Genomic DNA, 25,920 nt, shown 5'->3' with positions numbered 1-25,920 from the left:
AACATCTGGCACACAGCCAGTGCCTTCCACAGTGAAGACTGATGCAAAATACTCATTTAGTTCATCTACGATCTCCTTGCCCCCTCTTATTATTCCTCCAGCCTCATTTTCTAGCGGTCCTATATCCACTCTCATCTCTCTTTTATTTTTTACATACTTGAAAAAGCTTTTACTATCCACTTTGAAAACGCAAACATGAGGAAATCTGCAGATGCTGGAAATTCAAGCAACACACATCAAAGTTGCTGGTGAACGCAGCAGGCCAGGCAGCATCTCTAGGAAGAGGTATAGTTGACGTTTCGGGCTGAGACCCTTCGTCAGGACTAACTGAAAGAAGAGCTAGTAAGAGATTTGAAAGTGGGAGGGGGAGGGGGAGATCCAAAATGATAGAAGACAGGAGGGGGAGGGATGGAGCCAAGAGAGCTCTTGGTTCCATTCCTCCCCCTCCTGTCTTCTCCTATCATTTTGGATCTCCCCCTCCCCCTCTCAAATCTCTTACTAGCTCTTCTTTCAGTTAGTCCTGACGAAGGGTCTCGGCCCGAAACGTCAACTGTACCTCTTCCTAGAGATGCTGCCTGGCCTGCTGCATTCACCAGCAACTTTGATGTGTGTTACTATCCACTGTGATATTGTTTGTTTGCTTGCTTTATTATTTCATCTTTCCCTCCGAATGATTCTTCTAGTTGCTTTCTGTAGGTTTTTAAAAACTTCCCGTTAATGTTTGCTTTGTTGCATGCCCTCTCTTGTTTTTACATTAGCTTTGATGTTTCTTGTCAGCCATGGTTGTACAATTTTGCCATTTGAATATTTATTTGTTTGTCTCAGAAACTTATGCCATTGCTGCTCTGCTGTCATCCCTGCCAGCATCTCCTTATAAACTACTTTGGCCAACCCCTCTCTCATAGCACTGTAACTTCCTTTACTCCACTGAAATACTGCCACGTCAGACTTCACCATCAAATTTCAAGTTGAACCCAATCATATTACCAAGGGTTCTTTTACCTTCAACTCCCTAATCACCTCTGGTTCATCACATAACACCCAATCCAGTATTGCTGATCCCCTAGTCAGCTCAACGACAAACTGCTCTAAAAAGCCATCTCATAGGCATTCAACAAACTCACTATCTTGAGATCATTTCCAACCTGATTTTCCAAATTGACCTGCATGTTGAAATCTTCTACGACTATCGTAACATTGCCCTTTTGACACGTCTTTTCTATTTCCTGTTGTAATCTGTGGTCCACATCCCAGCTCCTGTTGGGAAGCCTGTATATAACTGCCATCAGGGCTTTCTTTTTTACTCTTGCGGTTTCCTAACTCAACCCACAAGGATTCAACATCTTTCTACTGATTTGATGCCATCCTTTACCAGCAGAACCACGTCACCCCCCTGCCTATCCCTCTGATACAACATGTAACCTTGGACATTCAGCTCCCAACTACAACCATCCTTCAGCCATGATTCAGTACTGGCCATAACATCATACCTGACAATCTGTAATAGTGCAACAAGATCAGCCACCTTATTTCTTATACTCTGTACACTGAGTTATCACACTTTGAGTACTATATTTGCTGCCCTTTTTGACTCTGCATCCCTAATGCACTGATAACCACCCTGCTGGCTGCAATTATGTCCTATCATTTGCTAAATTAGTTTAAACCCTCCCCAACAACTCTAATAAACATTGGTCCCCCTCGGGTTCAGGTGCAACCCGTCACTTTTGAACAGGTCATACCTCCCCCAGAAGAGATCCCAATGATCCAAGAACCTGAAGCCTTGCCCCCTGCACCAGCTTCTCAGCCACACATTTATCTGCCAAGTCATCCTGTTCCTACCCTCACTGGTGCGTGGCACAGGCAACAATCCAGAAATTACTACCTGGAAGGTCCTGCTTCTCAGCTTTCTACCTAGCTCTCTAAATTCTCTCTTCAGGACCTCCTGGCTTTTCCTTCCTATGTCATTGGTACCAATATGTACCAAGGAATCTGGCTACTCCCCCTCCCTCCCCAGAGTGTTGTGGACGCGAGCTGAGATGTCCCTGACCCTGGCACCTGGGAGGCAACATCCCATTCGGGTGTCCTGTTCACGTCCACAGAATCTCCCGTCTGCTCCCCTGACTACTGAGTCCCCTATCACTACCGCTCCCCTCTTCTCCCCCAGCTACTTGCCCCCTGCAACTTCGGGGTGGCTACTTTCCTGTAACTCTGATCGATTATCTCCTCACTCTCCCGTACAAGCCAAAGGTCATCCAGCTGCCGCTCCAGATCCCGAACACGGTCTTCAAGGAGCTGCAGCCGAATGCACTTCACGCAGATGTAGTTCCCCGGGAGACTCTGGGCAGAGGTTGAAAGGTTCTTGATTTGTAAGGATGTCAGGGAGAAGGCAGAAGAATGGGGCTGGGAAGGATAATAAATCAGCCATGAGTAGACTGAATGGGCTGAATGGCCTCATTCTGCTTCTGTCTTATGGTCTTCGGTGCTGGATCTCAGAGCATTCATCTATCTACTTCCTCTTCAACACACGGCAGTGATCCAGTCTTCACAACCTTCAGGCGCACAGAGTTCAGCACCCCCTGAACACCTCAGTTCCAAATGATCACCCCTGCCTCACCATGTAACTCCCTCATTTGAGATTCTCTCACTGGGAATGTGGCAGCGATGTGGATGAAAACCTTCTCTCTCAATAACGCTGGGCATTTGTATGTCCCTGAAGCAGACTTACCGAGTATCTGTACTTCAATGTGTCTCGGTCTCTCAATGAACCTCTCAATGAACAGCGCTCCATTTCCAAAAGCAGACAGAGCCTCGGAGTAAGCTCGCTGGTAGTTCTCCTCCAGCTCCTGCAGGAAAACAATGATTGCAGAAAATTTTAGATGCAGAATGTATCGAAGAGTTTACGACTCAAAGGTTGAAGAACATAGAACATAGAAATCTACAGCACATTACAGGCCCTTCTGCTCACAATGTTGTGCCGACCATGTAACCTACTCGAGAAACTGCCAAGAATTACCCTACCGCGTAGCCCTCTATTTTTCTAAGCTCCATGTACCTACCTAAGAGTCTCTTAAAAGACCCTATTGCATTTGCTTCTACCGCCGCTGCCGACAGCCCATTCCACGCACCCACCATTCTCTGTGAGAAAAACTTACCTCTGACATCCCCTTGATACCTATTTCCAAACACCTTAAAACTATGCCCCCTCGTGTTAGCCTTGGGAAAAAGCCTCTGGCTATCCACACGATCAATGCCTCTCATCATCTTATACTACTCTATCAGGTCACCTCTCATCCTCCGTCGCTCAAGGAGAAAAGGCCGAGTTCACTCAACCTATTCTCATTAGGCATGCTCTCCAATCCAAGTAACATCCTTGTAAATCTCCTCTGCACTCTCTCTATCGTATCTATATCCTTCCCACAGTGAGTGACCAGATATGAACACAGTACTCCAAGTGGGGTCTGACTGAAGTCTTATATAGCTGTAACATTACCTCACGGCTCTTGAACTCACTCCCACGGTTGATGAAGGCCAACACACCATACGCCTTCTTAACAACACTGTCAACCTGTGTATCAGCTTTCAGTGCCCAATGGACACAGACCCCTTCTCTGATCATCTACACTGCCAAGAGTCTTACCATTAATATTATATCTTGTCTTTAAATTTGACCTACTGAAATGAACGACTTCACAGTTATCTGGGTTGAACTCCATCTGCCACTTCTCAGCCCAGCTCTGCATCCTATCGATATCCCGCTGTAACCTCTGACAACCCTTCACACTATCCACAGCACCATCAGCAAACTTACTAACCTACCCTTCTACTTCCTCATCCAGGTCATTTATAAAAATCACAAAGAGGATGGGTCCTAGAACAGATCCCTGTGGAATACCACTGGTCACCGTCCTCCATGCAGAATATGGACCATCTACAATTACCCTTTGCCTTCTGTGGGCAAGTCAATTCTGGATCCACAAAGCAAGGTCTCTTTAGATCCCACTCATCATTACTTTCTGAATGAGCCTTGCATGGGGAACCTTATCAAATGCCTTAATGAAATCCATATACAGTATATCCACTGCTCTATCTTCATCAATGTGCTTTGTTGCATCCTCAAAGAATTCAATCAGGCTCATCAGGCCCTTGACAAAGCCATGCTGACTATCCCTAATCAGATTATGTCTCTCCAAATGCTCATAAATCCTGCCTCTCAGGATCTTCTCCAACAACTTGCCCACCACTGAAATCAGACTCACTGGTCTATAATTTCCTGGGTTATCTCTACTCCCTTTCTTAAAGAAGGGAACAACATTTGCAATCCTCCAATCCTCTGGTACTTCTCCCATCCCTATTGATGTTGAAAAGATCATCGCCAAACGCTCAGCAATCTCCTCTCTGGCTTCCCACAGTAGCCTGGGGTACATCTCATCCAGTCCTGGTGACTTATCTAACTGAACACTTTTCAAAAGCTCCAGCACATCCTCTTTCTTAATATTGATATGCTCAAGCATTTCAGTCCGCTGTAAGGCATCCCCACAATTGCCAAGGTCTTTTTCCCTGGTGAATACTGAAGCAAAGTATTCATTAAGTATCTCCGCTACCTCCTCCGGTTCCATACACATATTTCCACTATTGCTCCTGATTGGTCCTACTCTCTCACGTCTTGTCCTCTTGCTCTTCACATACTTCTAGAATGCCTTGGGGTCTTCCTTAATCCTGCTTGCCAAGGCCTTGTCGTGGCCCCTTCTAGCTCTCCTAATTTCATTCCTAAACTCCATCCTGGCAACCTTGTAATTTTCTAAACCTGCATCTCTGGAATTTCATCACTAAACCTCTCTCTCTCCTTCTTTAAATTTCTCTTTAAAATTAATCCAGCCTAATTTCACCTTATTTGGCTTTGACAAATTCTGTCTGACGAAGCTCCAGTGGTATGGCCTGTAACGTATGACTGTTCAGGTTGCTTTAGGTCAGGTGTTGTGTTCGTTCTGTTGCCATCTAAGAGTAAAAGTTGACTGGGCAGCTTCATGAGCCTACTCTGCGATTCAATAAGACTGCAGCTGAACAGATATTTCACTTTAAATTCATTTTCATGTCCGATTCCCATAGCACTTTATTCTCCCAAAATCTACTGATCCAATCCTTGATTATGCCCGGTGGCTCAAAATCACGTTCCTCTAAAGAATTCCAAAGATTCACTGTGCTTCAAGGGAGGAAATTCTTCCTCTTCTGCCTAGTGGCCATGCCATGAAAAGCTGTATCTTTGGACATCTACCACCACTCAGGGCTGTGAAAGACAAAGCAACCAAAGCTATTTACCCAAACAGAGTACCCGCGCTTCTCACCTTCACCCTTGCATGCATTTTCCCTCCCGTTCAGAAGCTTGTGACCTCTCCCCCACCAGCAGTTGACGCCAGAATATTCGAGCCCAGGCTTTCATTACATCTTTTTAACAAATCACTTTTCTCAGTTCAGAAGGATCTGTGGTTCAAACAAACTCCTGACTGCCCTTCCATCCCACTCTGCATGTAGGATCCAGTCTTCCTCTCATTCACCAATTCTGCTGCCCCTGCTCTAGCCTCTATTCAGGTTTTCATCTTTTACCTTACAAATGGAAACAAAACCTGCTGGTAATCAGCACTTCTTTAGAAGTGATGGGTGCCAAAGGGGAAAAAAAGCATAAATTTAGACTATGGTGCCAAAATCAACTTTTGATATCACTATTACTACAGTACAGTCATAACAGGTATACTGTAGACAGACTGGAAAATAAAACCCACATGGACCAATGGCACATTCACACTGAAAAATCCCCTTGATAACAGAGTATAAACATACTACCCAGAATGAACTGACTTCTAATGATGTGAAGAGCACGGCTCCAAAGAAAAGAACAAACAAAGAGCTGGTTGTGGGAGGCAGCTACGACTTTCAGGTCTGGATCCAGATACGACTTCCGGAAAGCCACCCCACAATGAAGCTGCAATCCCACACCAAACCTGAAGGATGCTCAACGGCTCTGGCAGGGCTCGAGTGCCATTGCCTCCTGCCAAGTGAAACCGAGCGACGTAGGTGACCACAAGGTTTCGCTCTCAGGTGAGCTCCAAGACCTTGGCCTCAATACCCCCTGTGTAATCGGATCCTAATTTCCTCACTTGCAGACCCCAGTCAGCTGGGATTGGCAACAACGTCTCCTCCACAATCTGTATCAGCACAGATGCACCTCAAGGCTGTGTGCTTAGCCCCCTGCTCTACTCACTTTACACTTATGACTGTGTGGTAGCATCTATAGAAAGGCATAAACAGTCGAAGTTTCAGGTCGTGACCATTCATCCTGATGAAGGGTCTCGGCCTGAAACATTGACTGTACTCTTTTCCATAGATGTTGCCTGGCCTGCCAAGTTCCACCAGCATTATAGATGTGTGGTGGAGAGTATACTGACTGCTTGTTTCAAGGCCTGGTATGCAAATGCCAATGCCCTTGAACAGAAAATCCTACAAAAAGTAGTGGATACGGCCCAGTCCATCATGGGTAAAGCCCTCCATTGAGCACAAATACCAAGTCCATCGTCAAAGAACCCCCACCACCCAAGACATGCTCTCTTCCCGCTGCTCCCACCAGGCAGAAGGTACTGGAGCCTCAGGACTCACACCACCAGGCTCAGGAACAGTTATTACCCCTCAACCATCAGGCTCCTGAACCAGTGTGGATAACCTCAACTCTGAACTGATTCCATCGGGAAGGAGGTACAGGAGCCTCAGGTCCCACACCACCAGGTTCAGGAACAGTTATTACCCCTCAACCATCAGGCTCCTGAACCAGTGAGGATAACCTCAACTCTGAACTGATTCCATCGGGAAGGAGGTACAGGAGCCTCAGGACCCACACCATCAGGTTCAGGAACAGTTATTACCCCTCAACCATCAGGCTCCTGAACCAGTGTGGATAACCTCAACTCTGAACTGATTCCATCGGGAAGGAGGTACAGGAGCCTCAGGACTCACACCACCAGGCTCAGGAACAGTTATTACCCCTCAACCATCAGGCTCCTGAACCAGTGAGGATAACTTCACTCACCTCAACTCTGAACTGATTCCATCAGGAAGGTTGTACAGGGGCCTCAGGAACAATTATTACCCCTCAACCATCAGGCTCCTGAACCAAAGGGATAACTTCACTCAAATGAGATGCTTCCACAATGTATGGACTCACTTTTAAGGACTCTTCATTTCATGTTCTCAAAACTTATTCAGCTTATTTATCACTATTTTTTTCTTTTCTTTTTGTGTTTGCACAGTTTGCTGTCGTTTGTCCGTCTCCATCGTGTGCAGTTTTTCATTGATTCTATTGTGTATTTCCTATGTGCTGTGAATGTCCTCAAGAAAACAATCTCAGAGTGGTATGGGGTGCCATAGAGGTCAGCACAACGCCATTACGGCGGGGGGGGGGGTTGTAGTTCGGAGTGTAATCCCAGCATCATCTATATAGAGTCTCCTCGTGACCGCATGCTCCCGTTTTCTCCGGGTGATCCGGTTTCCTCCCACAGTCCAAAGACATACTGGGTAGGTTAAATGGTCATTGTAAATTGTCCTGTGATTGCATTAGGATTAAATCAGTGTGTTGCTGGGTGGTGTGGCTCAAAGGGCCGGAAGGGCCTACCTCAAGAAATAAAAATAAAATAAAATATGGTTACATATATGTACTTTGATAATAAATTTCCTTCAAACTTCTTTGTTCCAAGTCACGACTACACTATTTTCAGGTGGGTTGTATGCTTTCTCCTTTCTGCAGGGACCTTCTGCCAGAATCCCGTCCCTCCAGAAAACCTGCATCCAGTTCGTGGGATCCCATAGGTATTGTTACAAAATTGAATTGGCAGGATTACTGTGAGTCCAGAGGATTGAACTTGCTTAAGTGGGTAGTGAAGGGTAGTGAAGGGAGTGACTCTCACAACCTAGGAAGTACCTAGACAACATTTCAGTCATCAAAGCATAGCAGGCCACGGACCAAGCCTGCAATATGATTTATTCACACAGTTTTCCCCTCTTTCTCATACTACCCTGAGTGACTAAGAGCTCTCCAATGGCCTACAGCAAATCCTTTGACAAGGTGCTGCCTGTTGGCTAGTCCAGAAAGTTAGATTACACAGGACCCAAATGGGTGCATAAACACAAGAGACTCTGCAGATGCCAGAAATCCAAAGCAACACACACAAAATGCTGGAGGAACTCAGCAAGTCAGCCAACATCCATGGAAAAGAACACATAGTTGCCGTTTGGAGCTGAGATCCTTCTTCAGGACTCAAATGGGTGCATAATTGGTTTATCAAAGAAGCAAGATGGTGATGGGGGAAGCCATGGCATTCAGACTGGAGATCTGTGATCGGTGGTGTGCCGCGGGGTCCACTGCTGTTATCATCTATTCTACATTAATGATTTGATTGAGAATGTAGCTTGGCATTGTTAGTAAGATTGTGGATGACATTGGTAATGTAGCGGACAGTGAAGACCATTACCTACAATCACAAAAGGATCCAGATGAACTGGGTAAGCAAACTTAACTCGGGCAAGTTTGAAATGTTGCGTATTGAGGAGTTAAATCAGGGCAATGGTACAGCACTGGAGAGTGTTGTAGAACAGAGGTAACTATGTCTATAGTTTTTCACACATTACCCTTCATCAATCAGGACACTGAGTAAACGCTTCCTCCACTACACTGACAACTGCACCAGTGCTGCTTCATCACCCGTGCTGAGTTCGTCAATTTCATCAACTTTGCCTCTAACTTCCACCCTGCCCTTAAATTCACGTGGTCCATTTCTGCTAACCCCGTCCCCTTTCTCAATCTCCATCACTGGAGACAAACTATCGACTGACATCCTTTGTAAACATATCGACTCCCACGGATATCCTGACTATTTCTTTTCCCACTTCGCCTCCTGTAAAAATGTTATTCCCTTTTTCATACATCATCTCCCCCGCACCTGTCCCAGGATGAGTCTTTCCTTTCTAGCACATCACAGGTGTCCTCCTTCCTCAAAGAAAGGGGTTTCCCTTCCTTCACCATTGATGCTGCCCTCACCCGCATCTCCTCCATTTCCTGCACATTCGTGCTCACCCCATCTTCCTGCTGTCTTAACAAGGACAGAGTCCCTCTTACCTTTTCATACGGCCACTCCATGACGCTCCGTATTCAACACATCATTCTCCGCAACTTGCGCCATCTCTAAAGGGATCCTACCACTAAACACATCTTTACCTCCCCCTTCCCAACTCTCCACTTCATGCAGGGATAGTTCTCTCTTGTCCCTTGTCCGTTTGTCCCTCCCCTCTAATCTCCCTTCCAGCACTTATCGCTGCCAGTGGCCAAAGTGCTGCATCACCTCCCTCACCACCATTCAGGGACCCAAACAGTCCTTCCAGGTGAGGCAACCCTTCACCTGTGAACCTGCTGGGGTTGTCTACGTGCGTCAGGTGCTATCGATGCGGCCTCCTCTACATTGGCGAGACACACTTTAAATTGGGGGACCTCCGCTCCATCCACCAAAAGCGGAATGGCCCGGTGGCCAAACATTTTAATTCCAATTCCCATTCACATTCCGACATGTCAGTCTGTGGCCTACGGTGGAAGAACAACACCTTATATTCCACGCAAAAATCTCTAGGAAGAGGTACAGTCGACATTTCGGGCCAAGACCCTTCCTCAGGACTAACTGAAGGAAGAGCTAGTAAGAGATTTGAAAGTGGGAGGGGGAGGGAGAGATACAAAATGATCGGAGAAGACAGGAGGGGTGGGGATGGAGCCAAGAGCTGGACAGGTGATTGGCAAAAGGGATATGAGAGGATCATGGGACAGGAGGCCCAAGGAGAAGGAAAAGGGGGAGGGGGGGAGAAAACCCAGAGGATGGGCAAGGGGTATAGTCAGAGGGACAGAGGGAGAAAAAGGAAAGAGAGAAAGAATGTGTGTATATAAATAAATAACGGATGGGGTACGAGGGGGTAGTGGGGCATTAGCAGAAGTTAGAGAAGTCAATGTTCATGCCATCAGGTTGGAGGCTACCCAGACGGAATATAAGGTGTTGTTCCTCAAATCTGAGTGTGGCTTCATTTTTACAGTAGAGGAGGCCGTGGATAGACATGTCAGAATGGGAATGGGATGTGGAATTAAAATGTGTGGCTACTGGGAGATCCTGCTTTCTCTGGCGGACAGAGCATAGGTGTTCAACAAAACGATCTCCCAGTCTGCGTCGGGTCTCGCCAATATATAGAAGGCCACAGTATAGAAGGACGCAGTACATCACCCCAGCCGACTCACAGGTGAAGTGTCGCCTCACCTGGAAGGACTGTCTGGGGCCCTGGAATGGTAGTGAGGGAGGAAGTGTAAGGGCATGTGCAGCACTAGTTCCGCTTACAAGGATAAGTGCCAGGAGGGAGATCAGTGGGGAGGGATGGGGGGGAACGAGTGGACAAGGGAGTCGCGTAGGGAGCGATCCCTGCAGAAAGTAGGGGTGGGGGGAGGGAAAGATGTGCGTAGTGGTGGGATCCCGTTGGAGGTGGCGGAAGCTACGGAGAATAATATGTTGGACCCGGAGGTTGGTAGGTTGGTAGGTGAGGACCAGGGGAACCCTATACCTAGTGGCGGGAGGATGGAGTGGGAGCAGATGTGCGTGAAATGGGGGAGATGCGTTTGAGAGCAGAGTTGATGGTGGAGGAGGGGAAGCCCCTTTCTTTAAAAAAGGAGGACATTTCCCTCGTCCTGGAATGAAAAGCCTCATCCTGAGAGCAGGTGCGGTGGAGACGGAGGAATTGCAAGAAGGGGATGGCATTTTAGCAAGAGACAGGGTGAGAAGAGGAATAGTCCAGATAGCTGTGAGAGTCAGTAGGCTTATAGTAGACATTAGTAGATAAGCTGTCTCCAGAGACAGAGACAGAAAGATCTAGAAAGGGGAGGGAGGTGTTGGAAATGGACCAGGTAAACTTGAGGGCAGGGTGAAAGTTGGAGGCAAGGTTAATGAAGTCAATGAGCTCAGCATGCGTGCAGGAAGCAGCGCCAATGCAGTCGCCGATGTAGTGAAGGAAAAGTGGGGGACAGATACTAGAATAGGTTTGGAACATAGATTGTTCCACTGAGTAAGAGAGACAGGACATTATTACTATTCGAGAAGATGTTGGTGAAGCTGCACTTGGAGCTTTGAGAGCAGTTCTGGTCCTCTATCTATCGGAAGGATGTTATTAAGTTGGAGAGGGCACACAAAGAGTTCACAAGGTTATTCTCAGGACTGGAGGGCTTGACTTAAAAGCAGAGACAGCGATTATGGAAAGCTGAGGGAGGGACCTGATATCAGAGTATAAAATAGTGAGGGCCTCGATTGGGTAGACAGTGAGAATTTTTTCACCATAATGTATCAGAGGCATGGGATTAATTTAGGGGGAAGAAGTTGAGAAATAACTTGTTTGCTCGGAAGGGCAAAAAGAAGGCATGAGGCTTCTCTTGCACAGACAAGGTGAGGACAATTCCAAGAGCTTCTGCAGATATACTAGGAGAAAAATCTGTAGCCTTCGACGACTCGAAGGTTGGATTCTGGAACGCATTGCTTAAGTGTGTGGTAGAGCAAGGGACTCTAACAACATTGGAATTATCTAGGCAACAGCTCAGTCAACAAAGCAGGTAGACTATGGACCAAACTTGCTCAATGGGAGTATTTAATGGTTGACATAGAAATGGTGAGTCCAGAAGTCTGCTTCTCCAGCTGGCATTTCAACTGTTTTTCAATCAACATGTGGGGTTAATCTCCCAGTCCCGGCCAGACACACATCTATCCAGTTAATCCTGATGTCCGGTCTCAGCCCAAAATATCGACTGTTTATGGTGCTGCCTGACCTGCTGAGTTCCTCCAGCGTTTTGTGTACACAACATACAAAGTAAATTTAGTATGAAAGTACGTACATCTCACCCTATACAACGCAGAGATTCACTTTCTTGTGGGCATACTCAGTAATTCCAAGAAACACAACAGAACCAATGGAATACCACAGCCAACAGGACGGAGAAACAATCAGAGTGTAAAATACAACAAACTGCACAAATACAAAAGAAAGAAAAGAAATAATCTTAATAATAAATAAATTAGCAATAAATATCGAGAACATGAGATAAAGAGTCCTTGAAAGTGAGTCCATAGGTTGTGGGAACAGTTCAACGTTGGAGAAAGTGTGAGTGAAGTTATCCCCTCTGGTTCAGGAGCCCGATGGTTGAGGGGTAATAACTGTTCCTCAACCTGGTGGTGTGGGACCTGAGGCTCCTGTACCTCCTTCCCGATGGAATCAGTTCAGAGTTGAGGTTATCCTCACTGGTCCAGGAGCCTGATAGTTGAGGGGTAATAACTGTCCCTGTACCTGGTGGTGTGAGTCCTGAGGCTCCTGTACCTCTTTCCTCATGGTAACAGTGAGAAGAGAGCAGGTCCGAGCCAGAAGGGTCTCCATTTCTCTTCACCATTTACATCTCGGACTTCAACTACTGCACAGAGTCTTGTCATCTCCAGAAGTTTTCTGATGACTCTGCCATAGTTGAATGCATCAGCAAGGGAGATGAGGCTGAGTACAGGGATACGGTAGGAAACTTTGTCACATGGTGTGAGCAGAATTATCTGCAGCTTAATGTGAAAAAGACTAAGGAGCTGGTGGTAGACCTGAGGAGAGCTAAGGTACTGGTGACCCCTGTTTCCATTCAGGGGGTCAGTGTGGACTTGGTGGAGGATTACAAATACCTAGGGATACAAGTTGACAATAAACTGGACTGGTCAAAGAACACAGAGGCTGTCTACAAGAAGGGTCAGAGCCATCTCTATTTCCTGAGGAGACTGAGGTCTTTTAACATCTGCCAGATGATGCTGAGGATGTTCTACGAGTCTGTGGTGGCCAGTGCTATCATGTTTGCTGTTGTGTGCTGGGGCAGCAGGCTGAGGGTAGCAGACACCAACAGAATCAACAAACTCATTCGTAAGGCCAGTGATGTTGTGGGGATGGAACTGGACTCTCTCACGGTGGTGTCTGAAAAGAGGATGTTGTCTAAGTTGCATGCCATCTTGGTCAATGTCCCCCATCCACTACATAATGTACTGGGTGGGCACAGGAGTACATTCAGCCAGAGACTCATTCCACCGAGATGCAACACAGAGCGTCATAGGAAGTGATTCCTACCTGTGGCCATCAAACTTTACAACTCCTCCCTTGGAGGGTCAGACACCCTGAGCCAATAGGCTGGTCTTGGACTTATTTCCTGGCATAATTTACATATTACTATTTAACTATTTATGGTTTTATTACTATTTATTATTTATGGTGCAACTGTAAAGAAAACCAATTTCCCCCGGGATCAATAAAGTATGACTATGACGATAGATTATATTTTCCTGCGACAATGGTCCTTGTAAATCTGCTCAATGGTGGGGACAGCTTTACTCGTGATGAAGTGAGCCGTATGTGTTTAGGCTATTAGTCATTACTGCAAAAAAACTCACCCAGATTTATCAACTTGACCCCCTCATAAAATCATATCAACTCTGCCATATCCACACGGTAGTATAGTGGTTAACATAACTTTTAACAGTACCAGTGACCCAGGTTCGATTCCCACCGCACGGTAGTGTAGTGGTTAACACAACTTTTTACAGTACCAGTGACCCGGGTTCAATTCCCATCGCTGCCTGTAAGGAGTGTGTCTGTTCTCCCCATGACTGCACGGGTATCCTCCCAGTGCTCCAGTTTCCTCCCACAGTCCAAAGACATGTCTAAGATCTAATAGAAAGATTGAAGAGATCAAGGAAGAAAAAAAGAGGAAATGAAAAACTGTAGATTTTGACATTTGTGTGAAAGAGTTGAAGTTCACGACGTGCCGGTTAATAGATCATTTTGTTGTTGTAAATTATCCTGAAATTAGTCTAGGACGCTGGCTTGAAGGGCCAGAATAACTAAATAAACAAAGATCTATTGTGCCTGTTACACCACTTTCAGTCACGAACTTCAGCACTTTCACGCAGATGTCAAAACCTATAGTTTATCATTTCCTCTTTTTTCCTGATCTCTTCGATCTTCCTACTGGATCTTTGGAATTAGGGAAGATCACCAGTAATGCACCTGATGTCACCTCAGACATGCCTTCAAAAAATCTTTGGTCCATAAGCTAAACACGAGAGATGCTGGGAATCCAGTGTGTTACGTAACCAGCAACAATGAATATCAATCTAGTCAGGTTATATAAAAACAACCAAACATTTATTAAACACGGATAAACAATAAAAAAAAACAAACAAAAACCTTAACTGGACCCTACGCGGCCATTCAACAAATCGCCACTCAGTACTGGTTCTTAAAGCGATAAATGAGAAAACAGTTCTTAAAGTGGTAAAGTCAAATACAGTTCTTAAAATGGTAAATTCGGAAGTCCAACAGATTTATACATTCAATTGGGAGAGACTTCTCTGGAGAAGGATTTCTTCATAGACGCAACTTTCCTGCTGGTTCTGTCCAAAAGGATTCACGATGAAGAAAATAAATGGCTTAAAACAACTGACCTTTCTTCTGGCGAGCAAATCCTGCATGAACTACCTTTCTCTTTTGGTAGGAGTTATCTTCGATGCAGGTCGCTACTTCTTCAACGTAGACTCAATAAGGTCGATCCTTTGTTAAACTGCCGAACGATACCAACTTCTCTTAATCCTTCAGATCCTGTACTTCGATAAAGTCTTCACTCTCCAATACTACTGAAAAGGTACATCAACAAATCTGGCAGAAATGGGCAAGCTGCCAGTCCAGCACTGTTGTACCTTACAATAGAACGTAAAACTCCATTTTAAAAATGAAACTGCGTCATAAAACAAATACGCAACAGAACGGAGACTCTGACTAACGTTCTAGCTGAAAAACTAACTGCGTCACCAGGGGTCTTCCCTTTTATACCCGTGGTGAATATGTCATCACGTGACCTCATATCAGCGGGAAAATTACATCAGGTGACCTCCAAAAGACCATTACATCATTCTCACAAGAAAGTCACAAGATCTCCTTGAGGTATGTAACAAGTGCAACACACACAAAACTCAGCAGGTCAGACAGCACCATGGATGTTCCCTGCTGAGTCCTGGGTCTTCTCTGCAGATGGTGTCCAAGTTCCTCCATCATTTTGTGTTTGTTGTTCAAGATTTCCAGCATCCACAGAATCTCCACTCGATACCCCAGCCATTTCCCTGTTCTGCTTTTTAATTGATCCTACTTTTTATTTATATTTTTATTTTATTTAGAGATACAGCCCTTCCAGCTCAATGAGTCGCACCGTTGACCTTAGCCTAATCACGGGACAATTTACAATGACCAATTAACCTACGAACCAGTACATCTTCAGACTGTGGGAGGAAACCACAGCACCAGGAGAAAACCCATACAGTCATGGGGAGAACGCACAAACTCCTTACAGACCACTATTCCCTCTAAGCTACGTGGGTGTGCAGCCACGCAGTAACTGAAATGCTCCCGTGCACATAGCCTTCATTGCCACGCAGCTGGAATTGGGCGCAGCTAGAAAATGCTTATGAAATGTGAAAGATTTTCTTTGTGGTACCATATTTCATTACACCCTTCAATTCATCAATAAAATTAAAAGTATGTCATTTTTCAATTTTCATTCTAAATATTCACAGTATTCGAAATTTAAAGTGCTGTGCAGTTTTCAGGCCAGGTAAAAATTTCCTGCCCAAAGCAATGGTTGGTCTGCACTGCTGCAAAATAAAAAGTTAGAGAGGCTTTTGCTACAGGCGGAACTGAACTCTGAAGTCCAACCCACAAGCTGCAACACTATGCTACTGTGACACCCATAGCACAAGTTCTTTTTCTCCTGATTGACCCACACTGTCGTGATGTTGAAAGCACCTTACCTCGTAGTCCCGAACGACTCTCATCCCTCTGCCACCGCCTCCGTAAGCAGCTTTGAACATGATCGGGTAGTCATATGTGTCGGCAAACTCCTGGGCTTCGGTCAGAGATGTTATAGGTGCTGAGGATCCTGGTACAACTGGAACACCTAGAAAGGAAAACGAGAGTGCTGCAATTTCTTTTGTTTCCATTTTGTACATTTGCTATGAAGATGTAAAGCGGATAACTTCACCAATAAATTCTTCTCGGGCTTCCAGCTGGGTACAGGTATTGATTTTAACCAGTGTTTCAATGACAAACTCTGCCACCTGCATTAGGGCTGACTTGGGCCAACACTGGAAAGAGCTTTGCCAACAGAGCAGCACAAAGCATCGTGGGAACCTGGACAAAACCCCCAGAGCAGGTGGTGGAGGCAGAGTCTCCCACCTCATTTCACAAGTAGCTAGCACAAAGCACAGCAGGCTGCGGATCGGGGAAAATTTGATAGAAAGGGTGAGCATTTGGTGGTTGGCTTGGGCCAAAGGGCCTGCATCTGCACTCTGTGAATTTACAGTTTAATACCATTGAAATTAACTCCAGGTATCTCCCACAGCCCATCAGGGTTGACACTACCAAAGCCCACTTTGAAATATCAACAAATATATTTTTTAATAGTAACACTAACTAAATCTCGAACATTTTATTTGGAGAGACACCATCCAATTACACCCGTGACTAATTAACTAACTAACCTGTACATCATTAGAATGTGCAAACGTACAATGTACAAACACGTGACGGATAGTGGTGGATTTGTACCGGGGCCGCTGGCGCAGTAATAGCTTTACACTAACCGTACCACCTTGACTAAACAACCTGCATGAAGTCGGAATCAGCGACCTTGGTCAAATGAATGGTGCCCACCCTGACCCAGAACAGAGAAGGAGCCCCAGCTGGACTGAGAATCTGTTGTTAGTGCTCTGGCGCTGGGTTTGATTGGGAGTCCAGTAGGTCAAATGTGTCAGCAGTCTGACACAGACAGCCATCTACAGCTAACAGCCAGCGCCACTTGCTCATTTCTGCCCATCACATCAAGACCTGTAAACATAGAGGGAGAGAGCCACACATGACTGAAATGAGCTCTCTTGACCCAACCCATAGACATTTCTCCTTATCTGTCCATCACCTCTTTCTGATGCCCCCCCTTCCCTTACTCCCATGGTCCACTCTCCTCTCCTATCAGATTCCTTCTTCTTCAGCCCTTTACCTCTTCCACCAATCACCTCCCAGCTTCTCACTATATCCCCCTCCCTCTCCCCCACCCCCCACCTTTCCCCTCACTTGGTCTCACCTATCACCTGCCAACTTGCACTCCTTCCTCCTCCCCCCACCTTCTCAAACTGGCTCCTTCCCCGCTCCTATCTAGCCCAGAAGAAGGGACGAAATGTCAACTCTTTATTCCCTTCCTTAGCTGCTGCCCGACCTGCTGAGTTCCTCCGGTATTTTGTGTGTGTCAGCCCCGCACTGATCCTGATGCACATCTGCTTTGCTCCCATCTGCCGGTTCGGCAGGTATCCCACCGCTCATCCTGTCCAAGTTTCTGACTGGATGCTTTTTAAAGGCTGGAATTTGAGCAGTCTACCACCTCCTCTCAGGATGGGGATACGTCTCTCCCACTGATGGCGTAAAGCACTAATTCTCTCCACTATCCTACAGGTCACCCTTGGGCAAGGTGTAGCAGCCCCCCACTCCCCCGATCAGGGTGACGTGAAGCCGTGGGAGCAGGTGGTGGATGGTCGTTCGAGCAGCCGGTGCAGATCACAAGTCCTGGTTATGTGACCACTGTCAATAACCTGGGGCACATTCCGTCAGACCATTGGGACTCAACACCGTCTCTTCCTTCACATATTAGCACCGATCTCACTATCCTCGGAAAGTACATATTCAGGACCTTGCCCACGTCTTTGGGCTCGAAGCACATCTTCCTCCTCTACCCTTGAGTGGTCCTCCCCTCTTCCTCATTACATCTCGCTCGGGTGGCGAAGGTGCAGACACACCCAGCCCTGAGACACCAGGCAAGGTCATTTGATTCCAAACAATTCGTTTACTGATCATTACAGAATGTCTCTCTGGTGCTTCCTGCTCCCTTCCCTCTCCCTTCCCCTTTTCCCAACCATGATTCCCCTGTCCCTGCCCCCTTCCCACTCTCAGTCCACAACAGAGACCCAGATCAGAATCTGGTTTATCATCACTCACATATATATACCTGAGACTTCTGCACAGTACTGTATGCATGGAGTGCCTTGAGATTTTCTTTAATTCCACTTGCCAAGAACTTGTTAATGTCCCTCTCCTGACTCTCCTGTTTTCCTCCTTCAGGTTTGTGATTCCTGAAGGGCTCAGTTCGATGTTAGCTCCCGAAACCTTCCATGTTGCCTTCTTCTGCTTCATGACGAAATTGGCAACCTCCTTCGTCATTCCAGGGTCCCTTACCTTGCCATCCTTGTCCCTCTTCCTCACTGGAACATACCTGCCCTGTACTCAAGACAGTTAATCTTGAACACCCTCTACATGTCAAGTGTGGACTTGACCAAAAGCGTTTCCTTGTTCCTGCACAATACTTACATAATTTACCTTCTCTTGCAACATAATACTCCCCACGTCATGTCAAAGTTCAACTGCATTCATGGCTACCTTAAAGCCCAGTTAGTTGTGCTCGGTATTCCCTCAATGCTCCCCCACTGAAAGATCAGTCACCTGGCCAGGCCAATTTTCCAAAGCACTGGCCACATTTCCAGTTTGACAATGCATATACTGCTTACAGAAACTCTCTTTCTACCCCATCAAACTCTCTTGCACGGAGAAAGTCCCAGTCCATACGTGGAAAGTTGAAGTCACCCTGACAAAATCCTGTTAATTTTGAACATTTCCCAAATCAGCCATCACATTTGTTCCTCAACATGCCAGTGGCAGAAGGAGGACAAGTCGTGACAAAGGTCCTCGGCCTGAAACGTCGACTCTTTATCTGTCCCAAAAGATACTCAGTTCCTCCAGCATGCTGTGGATGTTAATCAGTATTTTTCAAAGTTTTGTACCTCACTGCTTCTGCAAAAACAAATTTCACAACATATGTCCGAGATAATAAACCTGACTGAGTGCATATCTTGGCTACGAACAGTTTAGCATGGACTACATAGGCCATTTGATCAGTCTCTGTTTGGGAGACCTCCGTGACTCTCTGTCTCTGTACTGTACAGCTCTCTGACTCTCTGTCTCTGTTCTGTACGGCTCTGTGACTCTCTGTCTGTACAGTACAGCTCTGTGACTCTCTGTCTCTGTACTGTACAGCTCTGTGACTCTCTGTCTGTACCGTACAGCTCTGTGACTCTCTGTCTCTGTAATGTACAGCTCTGTGACTCTCTGTACTGTACAGCTCTGTGACTCTCTGTCTCTGTTCTGTACGGCTCTGTGACTCTCTGTCTGTACTGTACAGCTCTGTGACTCTCTGTCTCTCTTCTGTACAGCTCTGTGACTCTCTGTCTCTGTACCGTACAGCTCTGTGACTCTCTGTCTCTGTACTGTACGGCTCTGTGACTCACTGTCTCTGTTCCGTACAGCTCTGTGATTCTCTGTCTCTGTACTGTACGGCTCTGTGACTCTCTGTCTGTACTGTACAGCTCTGTGACTCTCTGTCTCTGTACTGTACGGCTCTGTGACTCTCTGTCTGTACTGTACAGCTCTGTGACTCTCTGTCTCTGTTTTGTACGGCTCTGTGACTCTCTGTCTCTGTTCCGTACAGCTCTGTGATTCTCTGTCTCTGTACTGTACGGCTCTGTGACTCTCTGTCTGTACTGTACAGCTCTGTGACTCTCTGTCTCTGTACTGTACGGCTCTGTGACTCTCTGTCTGTACTGTACAGCTCTGTGACTCTCTGTCTCTGTTTTGTACAGCTCTGTGACTCTGTCTCTGTACCTTACGGCTCTGTGACTCTCTGTCTCTGTACCGTACAGCTCTGTGACTCTCTGTCTCTGTACTGTATGGCTCTGTGACTCTCTGTCTCTGTACTGTACAGATCTGTGACTCTCTGTCTCTATAGGGTAGAGCTCTGTGACTCTCCGTCTGTACTGTACGACTCTGTGACTCTCTGTCTGTACTGTAGAGCTCTGTGACTCTGTCTCTGTACCGTACAGCTCTGTGACTCTCTGTCTCTGTACCGTATGGCTCTGTGACTCTCTGTCTCTGTACTGTACAGATCTGTGACTCTCTGTCTCTATAGGGTAGAGCTCTGTGACTCTCCGTCTGTACTGTACGACTCTGTGACTCTCTGTCTGTACTGTAGAGCTCTGTGACTCTGTCTCTGTACCGTACAGCTCTGTGACTCTCTGTCTCTGTACCGTATGGCTCTGTGACTCTCTGTCTCTGTACCGTACGGCTCTGTGACTCTGTCTCTGTACTGTACGGCTCTGTGTCTCTCTGTCTCTGTACTGTACGGCTCTGTGACTCTCTCTCTCTGTACTGCAGAGGTCTGTGACTCTCTGTCTCTGTACTGTAGAGCTCTGTGACTCTCTGTCTCTGTACTATACAGCTCTGTGACTCTCTGTCTCTGTTCTGTACAGCTCTGTGACTCTCTGTCTCTATACTATACAGCTCTGTGACTCTCTGTCTCTGTTCTGTACAGCTCTGTGACTCTCTGTCTGTACTGTACAGCTCTGTGACTCTCTGTCTCTGTTCTGTACAGTTCTGTGACTCTCTGTCTCTGTACTGTACAGCTCTGTGACTCCGTGACTCTCTGTACTGTACAGCTCTGTTACTCTCTGTCTCTGTACTATACGGCTCTGTGACTCTCCGTCTCTGTACCGTTAAGCTCTGTGACTCTCTGTCTCTGTACTGTACAGCTCTGTGACTCTCCGTCTGTACTGTACAGCTCTGTGACTCTCTGTCTGTACTGTACAGATCTGTGACTCTCTGTCTCTGTAGGGTAGAGCTCTGTGATTCTCCGTCTGTACTGTATGACTCTGTGACTCTCTGTCTGTACTGTACGGCTCTGTGACTCTCTGTCTCTGTACCTTACGGCTCTGTGACTCTGTCTCTGTACCGTACAGCTCTGTGACTCTCTGTCTGTACTGTACAGCTCTGTGACTCTCTGTCTCTGTTTTGTACAGCTCTGTGACTCTGTCTCTGTACTGTACGGCTCTGTGACTCTCTGTCTGTACCGTACGGCTCTGTGACTCTCTGTCTCTGTACCGTACAGCTCTGTGACTCTCTGTCTCTGTACTGTATGGCTCTGTGACTCTCTGTCTCTGTACTGTACAGATCTGTGACTCTCTGTCTCTATAGGGTAGAGCTCTGTGACTCTCCGTCTGTACTGTACGACTCTGTGACTCTCTGTCTGTACTGTAGAGCTCTGTGACTCTGTCTCTGTACCGTACAGCTCTGTGACTCTCTGTCTCTGTACCGTATGGCTCTGTGACTCTCTGTCTCTGTACCGTACAGATCTGTGACTCTCTGTCTCTATAGGGTAGAGCTCTGTGACTCTCCGTCTGTACTGTACGACTCTGTGACTCTCTGTCTGTACTGTAGAGCTCTGTGACTCTGTCTCTGTACCGTACAGCTCTGTGACTCTCTGTCTCTGTACCGTACAGCTCTGTGACTCTCTGTCTCTGTACCGTACGGCTCTGTGACTCTGTCTCTGTACTGTACGGCTCTGTGTCTCTCTGTCTCTGTACTGTACGGCTCTGTGACTCTCTCTCTCTGTACTGCAGAGGTCTGTGACTCTCTGTCTCTGTACTGTAGAGCTCTGTGACTCTCTGTCTCTGTACTATACAGCTCTGTGACTCTCTGTCTCTGTTCTGTACAGCTCTGTGACTCTCTGTCTCTGTACCGTACGGCTCTGTGACTCTGTCTCTGTACTGTACGGCTCTGTGTCTCTCTGTCTCTGTACTGTACGGCTCTGTGACTCTCTCTCTCTGTACTGCAGAGGTCTGTGACTCTCTGTCTCTGTACTGTAGAGCTCTGTGACTCTCTGTCTCTGTACTATACAGCTCTGTGACTCTCTGTCTCTGTTCTGTACAGCTCTGTGACTCTCTGTCTCTATACTATACAGCTCTGTGACTCTCTGTCTCTGTTCTGTACAGCTCTGTGACTCTCTGTCTGTACTGTACAGCTCTGTGACTCTCTGTCTCTGTTCTGTACAGTTCTGTGACTCTCTGTCTCTGTACTGTACAGCTCTGTGACTCCGTGACTCTCTGTACTGTACAGCTCTGTTACTCTCTGTCTCTGTACTATACGGCTCTGTGACTCTCCGTCTCTGTACCGTTAAGCTCTGTGACTCTCTGTCTCTGTACTGTACAGCTCTGTGACTCTCCGTCTGTACTGTACAGCTCTGTGACTCTCTGTCTGTACTGTACAGATCTGTGACTCTCTGTCTCTATAGGGTAGAGCTCTGTGATTCTCCGTCTGTACTGTATGACTCTGTGACTCTCTGTCTCTGTACCTTACGGCTCTGTGACTCTGTCTCTGTACCGTACAGCTCTGTGACTCTCTGTCTCTGTAGGGTAGAGCTCTGTGACTCTCTGTCTCTGTACTGTACAGCTCTGTGACTCTCTGTCTGTACTGTACTGCTCTGTGACTCTGTCTCTATACTGTATGGCTCTGTGACTCTCTGTCTCTGTACTGTACAGCTCTGTGACTCTGTCTCTGTACCGTAGAGCTCTGTGACTCTCTGTCTCTGTACTGTACAGCTCTGTGACTCTCTGTCTCTGTACCGTACGGCTCTGTGACTCTCTGTCTCTGTTCTGTACGGCTCTGTGAGTCTGTTTCTCTGTGACTGTACTAAAATGCTTCCTGACCTTCGACTGAAAACTGAAGCTGAACCCTTTCTTCCCAATGAACAGGAGCAATGTTGGCTCAGCAAACTGTGGTGATGTCCCTCCCAATACCAGAGCTGATCCTGTTCGATGACTGCACTGATGCCCACAGCTGGTAAAGCCAGAAACGAGGTCAGTAACGAAGCAGCAGCCAGGGGAAGCGGAAGGAACGGAGATGAATACCGGCTTCAATGGCAATGGCACGAGCCTCCACTTTGTCGCCCATTTTCCGCACCACCTCGGGGGAAGGCCCAATGAAACGCACTCCAGCGTCCACGCAGGCCTGAGCAAAGTCCGCCCTCTCCGACAGGAAACCGTAGCCCGGGTGAATCGCGTCCACTTCGTTTTCCTGAAGCAATCAGCATTAATGGGCACATGAGATATCTCAACACGTAATGATGCACTATTTCTTAATGCACTAAAGAACCCAGACCCTTGTGTAAGCTCCAACATTCTCCCTCTTGTTCCTTTTCTCCCCCTTCCTCCTTCCTTCCTTCTCTCTCTCTCTCTCTCTCTCTCTCTCTCTCCCTCTTGTTCCTTTCTCCCCCTTCCTCCTTCCTTCCTTCTCTCTCTCTCTCTCTCTTTCCCTCTTGTTCCTTTCTCCCCCTTCCTCCTTCCTTCCCTCTCCTCTTCTCCCACGCCTTCTTTCTTTCTCACGGTAACAGGCCATTTCAGCTGGCGAACATCTGCCACCCAATTATATCGATGTGATCCATTCACCTACTAACACACACGTCTTTAGATGGGGGAGGAGACCTGCGCACCCAGGGGAAACCGCAAGTTCATGGAGAGAGGCAGAGACTCGCTGGCAGTGGTAGGAATGGCTGGCGCTCTACAACATTGTGCTACCCACTTTGCTACTGTGGCACCTTCTGCCCCAGGTATACCAGGTGACTGAGCCCCACAGCCCGGCTGAATCAACGGCTCTCATACTCGCTGACTTCAGGGTGAAGAAATCTCTCTGCGTCTCTGTGCTGACTGGTCTAACCCTGACTCGGAAACAGTGGCCCTCGTCGCAGACACAGCGGACCAAGTTCACAGCTACGTGGGGGAGGTACGACTAACCTCTTTCAGGGGCTTCACAATGAGGACTCACAACACTAAAGAGGCAGGTCTTACATTCCCAGTCTCCACCTCCCTGCCCCTGAGACTCAGAAAACCCCTCCCGGTCACCTCTCGCCTTCAGTGTATACCCCAACAACACATCTGCTTCGTAGCCACGTCCCACATCACTCTCCCCTTGCCCTCATCACGGGGCAACCAGTACCCACTTTGCACATCAGACCAGGGACAGCGGTTAGCATGACCCTGCTACAGCTCGTGGCATCAGAGTTCTGAGTTCAATTCCGGCGTCATCGGTAAGGCATATCCTCCCCGTGAAACGCGCGCATTTTCCCCGGGGTCTCCAGTCTCCTCCCACCGTTCAAATATGTACTGGGTAGGTTAACCAGTCATTGTAAATTGTCCCGTGATTAGGTTGGGGTCAATTGGGGATGACCAGGGTGGCTGGGGCGGTACATCTCGAAGGGGCAACTCCACATTGTATTCCATAAGAGATAGAAGCAGAATGGGGCCATTCAGCCCATCAAGTCTGCTCCACCATTCCATCATGGCTGATTATTTATCCTACTCAACCCCATTCTCCTGCCTTCTCCGTGTAACCTCTGAGATCTTGATTATTCAACAACCTTTAAATTTCCCCAATGACCGGCCTTCATAGCCACCTGTGGCAACGAATTCCAAAGATTCCTCCTCATCTCTGTTCTGAAGGAAAATCCTTTTATATTGAGGCTAGGCCCTTGGTCCTAGACTCCTTTACTATATGAAACATCCTCTCCATCTCCACTCTATCTGTGTCCTCTGGTCCTAGACTCCCCCACTACAGGAAACGTCCTATCCACATCCACTCTATCTGTGCCCTCTGGTCCTAGACTCCCCCACTATAGGAAACATCCTCTCTACATCCACTCTATCTGTGCCCTCTGGTCCTAGACTCCCCCACTGTAGGAAACATCCTCTCCACATCCACTCTATCTGTGCCCTCTGGTCCTAGACTCCCCCACTGTAGGAAACATCCTCCCCACATCCACTCTATCTGTGTCCTCTGGTCCTAGACTCCACCACCATAGGAAACATCCTCCCCACATCCACTCTATCTGTGTCCTCTGGTCCTGGACTCCCCCACTATAGGAAACATCCTCTCCACATCCACTCTATCTGTGCCCTCTGGTCCTAGACTCCCCCACTATAGGAAACATCCTCTCCACATCCACTCTATCTGTGTCCTCTGGTCCTAGACTCCCCCACTATAGGAAACATTCTCTTCACATCCACTCTATCTGTGCCCTCTGGTCCTAGACTCCCCCACTATAGGAAACATCCTCTCCACATCCACTCTATCTGTGCCCTCTGGTCCTAGACTCCCCCACTATAGAAAACATCCTCTCCACGTCCACTCTATCTTAGCCTTTCAATGTTTTATATGTTATAAGGAGTTCCAGCCCCGAATCCTCTAAACTCCAGTGAGTACAGGCCCAGAGTCATCAAACACTCCTCATACGTTAACCCTTTCATTCCTGGGTTAATTCTCATGAATCTCCTCTACACCCTCCCCAATGTAACCACATCTTTCCTTAGATACGGCAGCCACGCCTCCAGCCTTTCTTTCTTCCTGGCTCACACCACACACGAGCCTCTAGGCCGGGGCTCCCAACATTTTTAGTGCCATGGACCCCTAGCATTAACTGAGGTGCCCATGGACCCCAGGTTGGGAAGTCCTGCTGTAGGCATCTCTCTGCCCTGGCCTCCCATCTCCTGACCACACTGTTGCCCTCACAACATCTTCCCGTGCACCTCTAAACCACAGAGGTCCAAGACCTCCTGCATCCCCCTCCCCATACGACATCCCGGCCTACCCAACCTTCTCCCTTCCTGATTACCCATCTCCACACCCCACCCCACCCTTACCCTCCAGCCTTCCTCTCTCCTGAAAGTGCAGGAAGACATGGCCCTACTCTCCTTCCTGCTGGCTACCAAGAGAGAACTGAAAAGCAGGCAGACTGGAATGAAGTCTTGCTCTTCTTCACCATGCCACCCTCACAGTTTGTACCGGACACACCCAGACCCGTTGGTGCAGGAACGGACAATC

General features: G+C 47.3%; 1 protein-coding gene across 6 annotated transcripts in view; it reads right to left on the bottom strand.

Moving 5' to 3' along the window:
- LOC134339794 (pyruvate carboxylase, mitochondrial-like) overlaps positions 1–25,920 on the bottom strand; it is a 978,567-nt gene that overhangs the window by 843,676 nt on the left and 108,971 nt on the right. For all 6 annotated transcript variants that reach the window (XM_063036574.1, XM_063036571.1, XM_063036570.1 and 3 more), the window contains 3 exons: positions 22,956–23,121; positions 15,930–16,075; positions 2,729–2,846 (listed from right to left, as the gene is read on the bottom strand). In XM_063036574.1, coding sequence (XP_062892644.1) covers positions 2,729–2,846; positions 15,930–16,075; positions 22,956–23,121 — 430 coding nt within the window. The remainder of the gene's footprint in view (positions 1–2,728; positions 2,847–15,929; positions 16,076–22,955; positions 23,122–25,920) is intronic.

Source organism: Mobula hypostoma, chromosome 30, assembly GCF_963921235.1.
Source record: "Mobula hypostoma chromosome 30, sMobHyp1.1, whole genome shotgun sequence".
In the NCBI taxonomy this organism is placed as follows: Eukaryota; Metazoa; Chordata; class Chondrichthyes; order Myliobatiformes; family Myliobatidae; genus Mobula; species Mobula hypostoma.
This window is presented reverse-complemented; position numbering and strand designations above follow the sequence as displayed.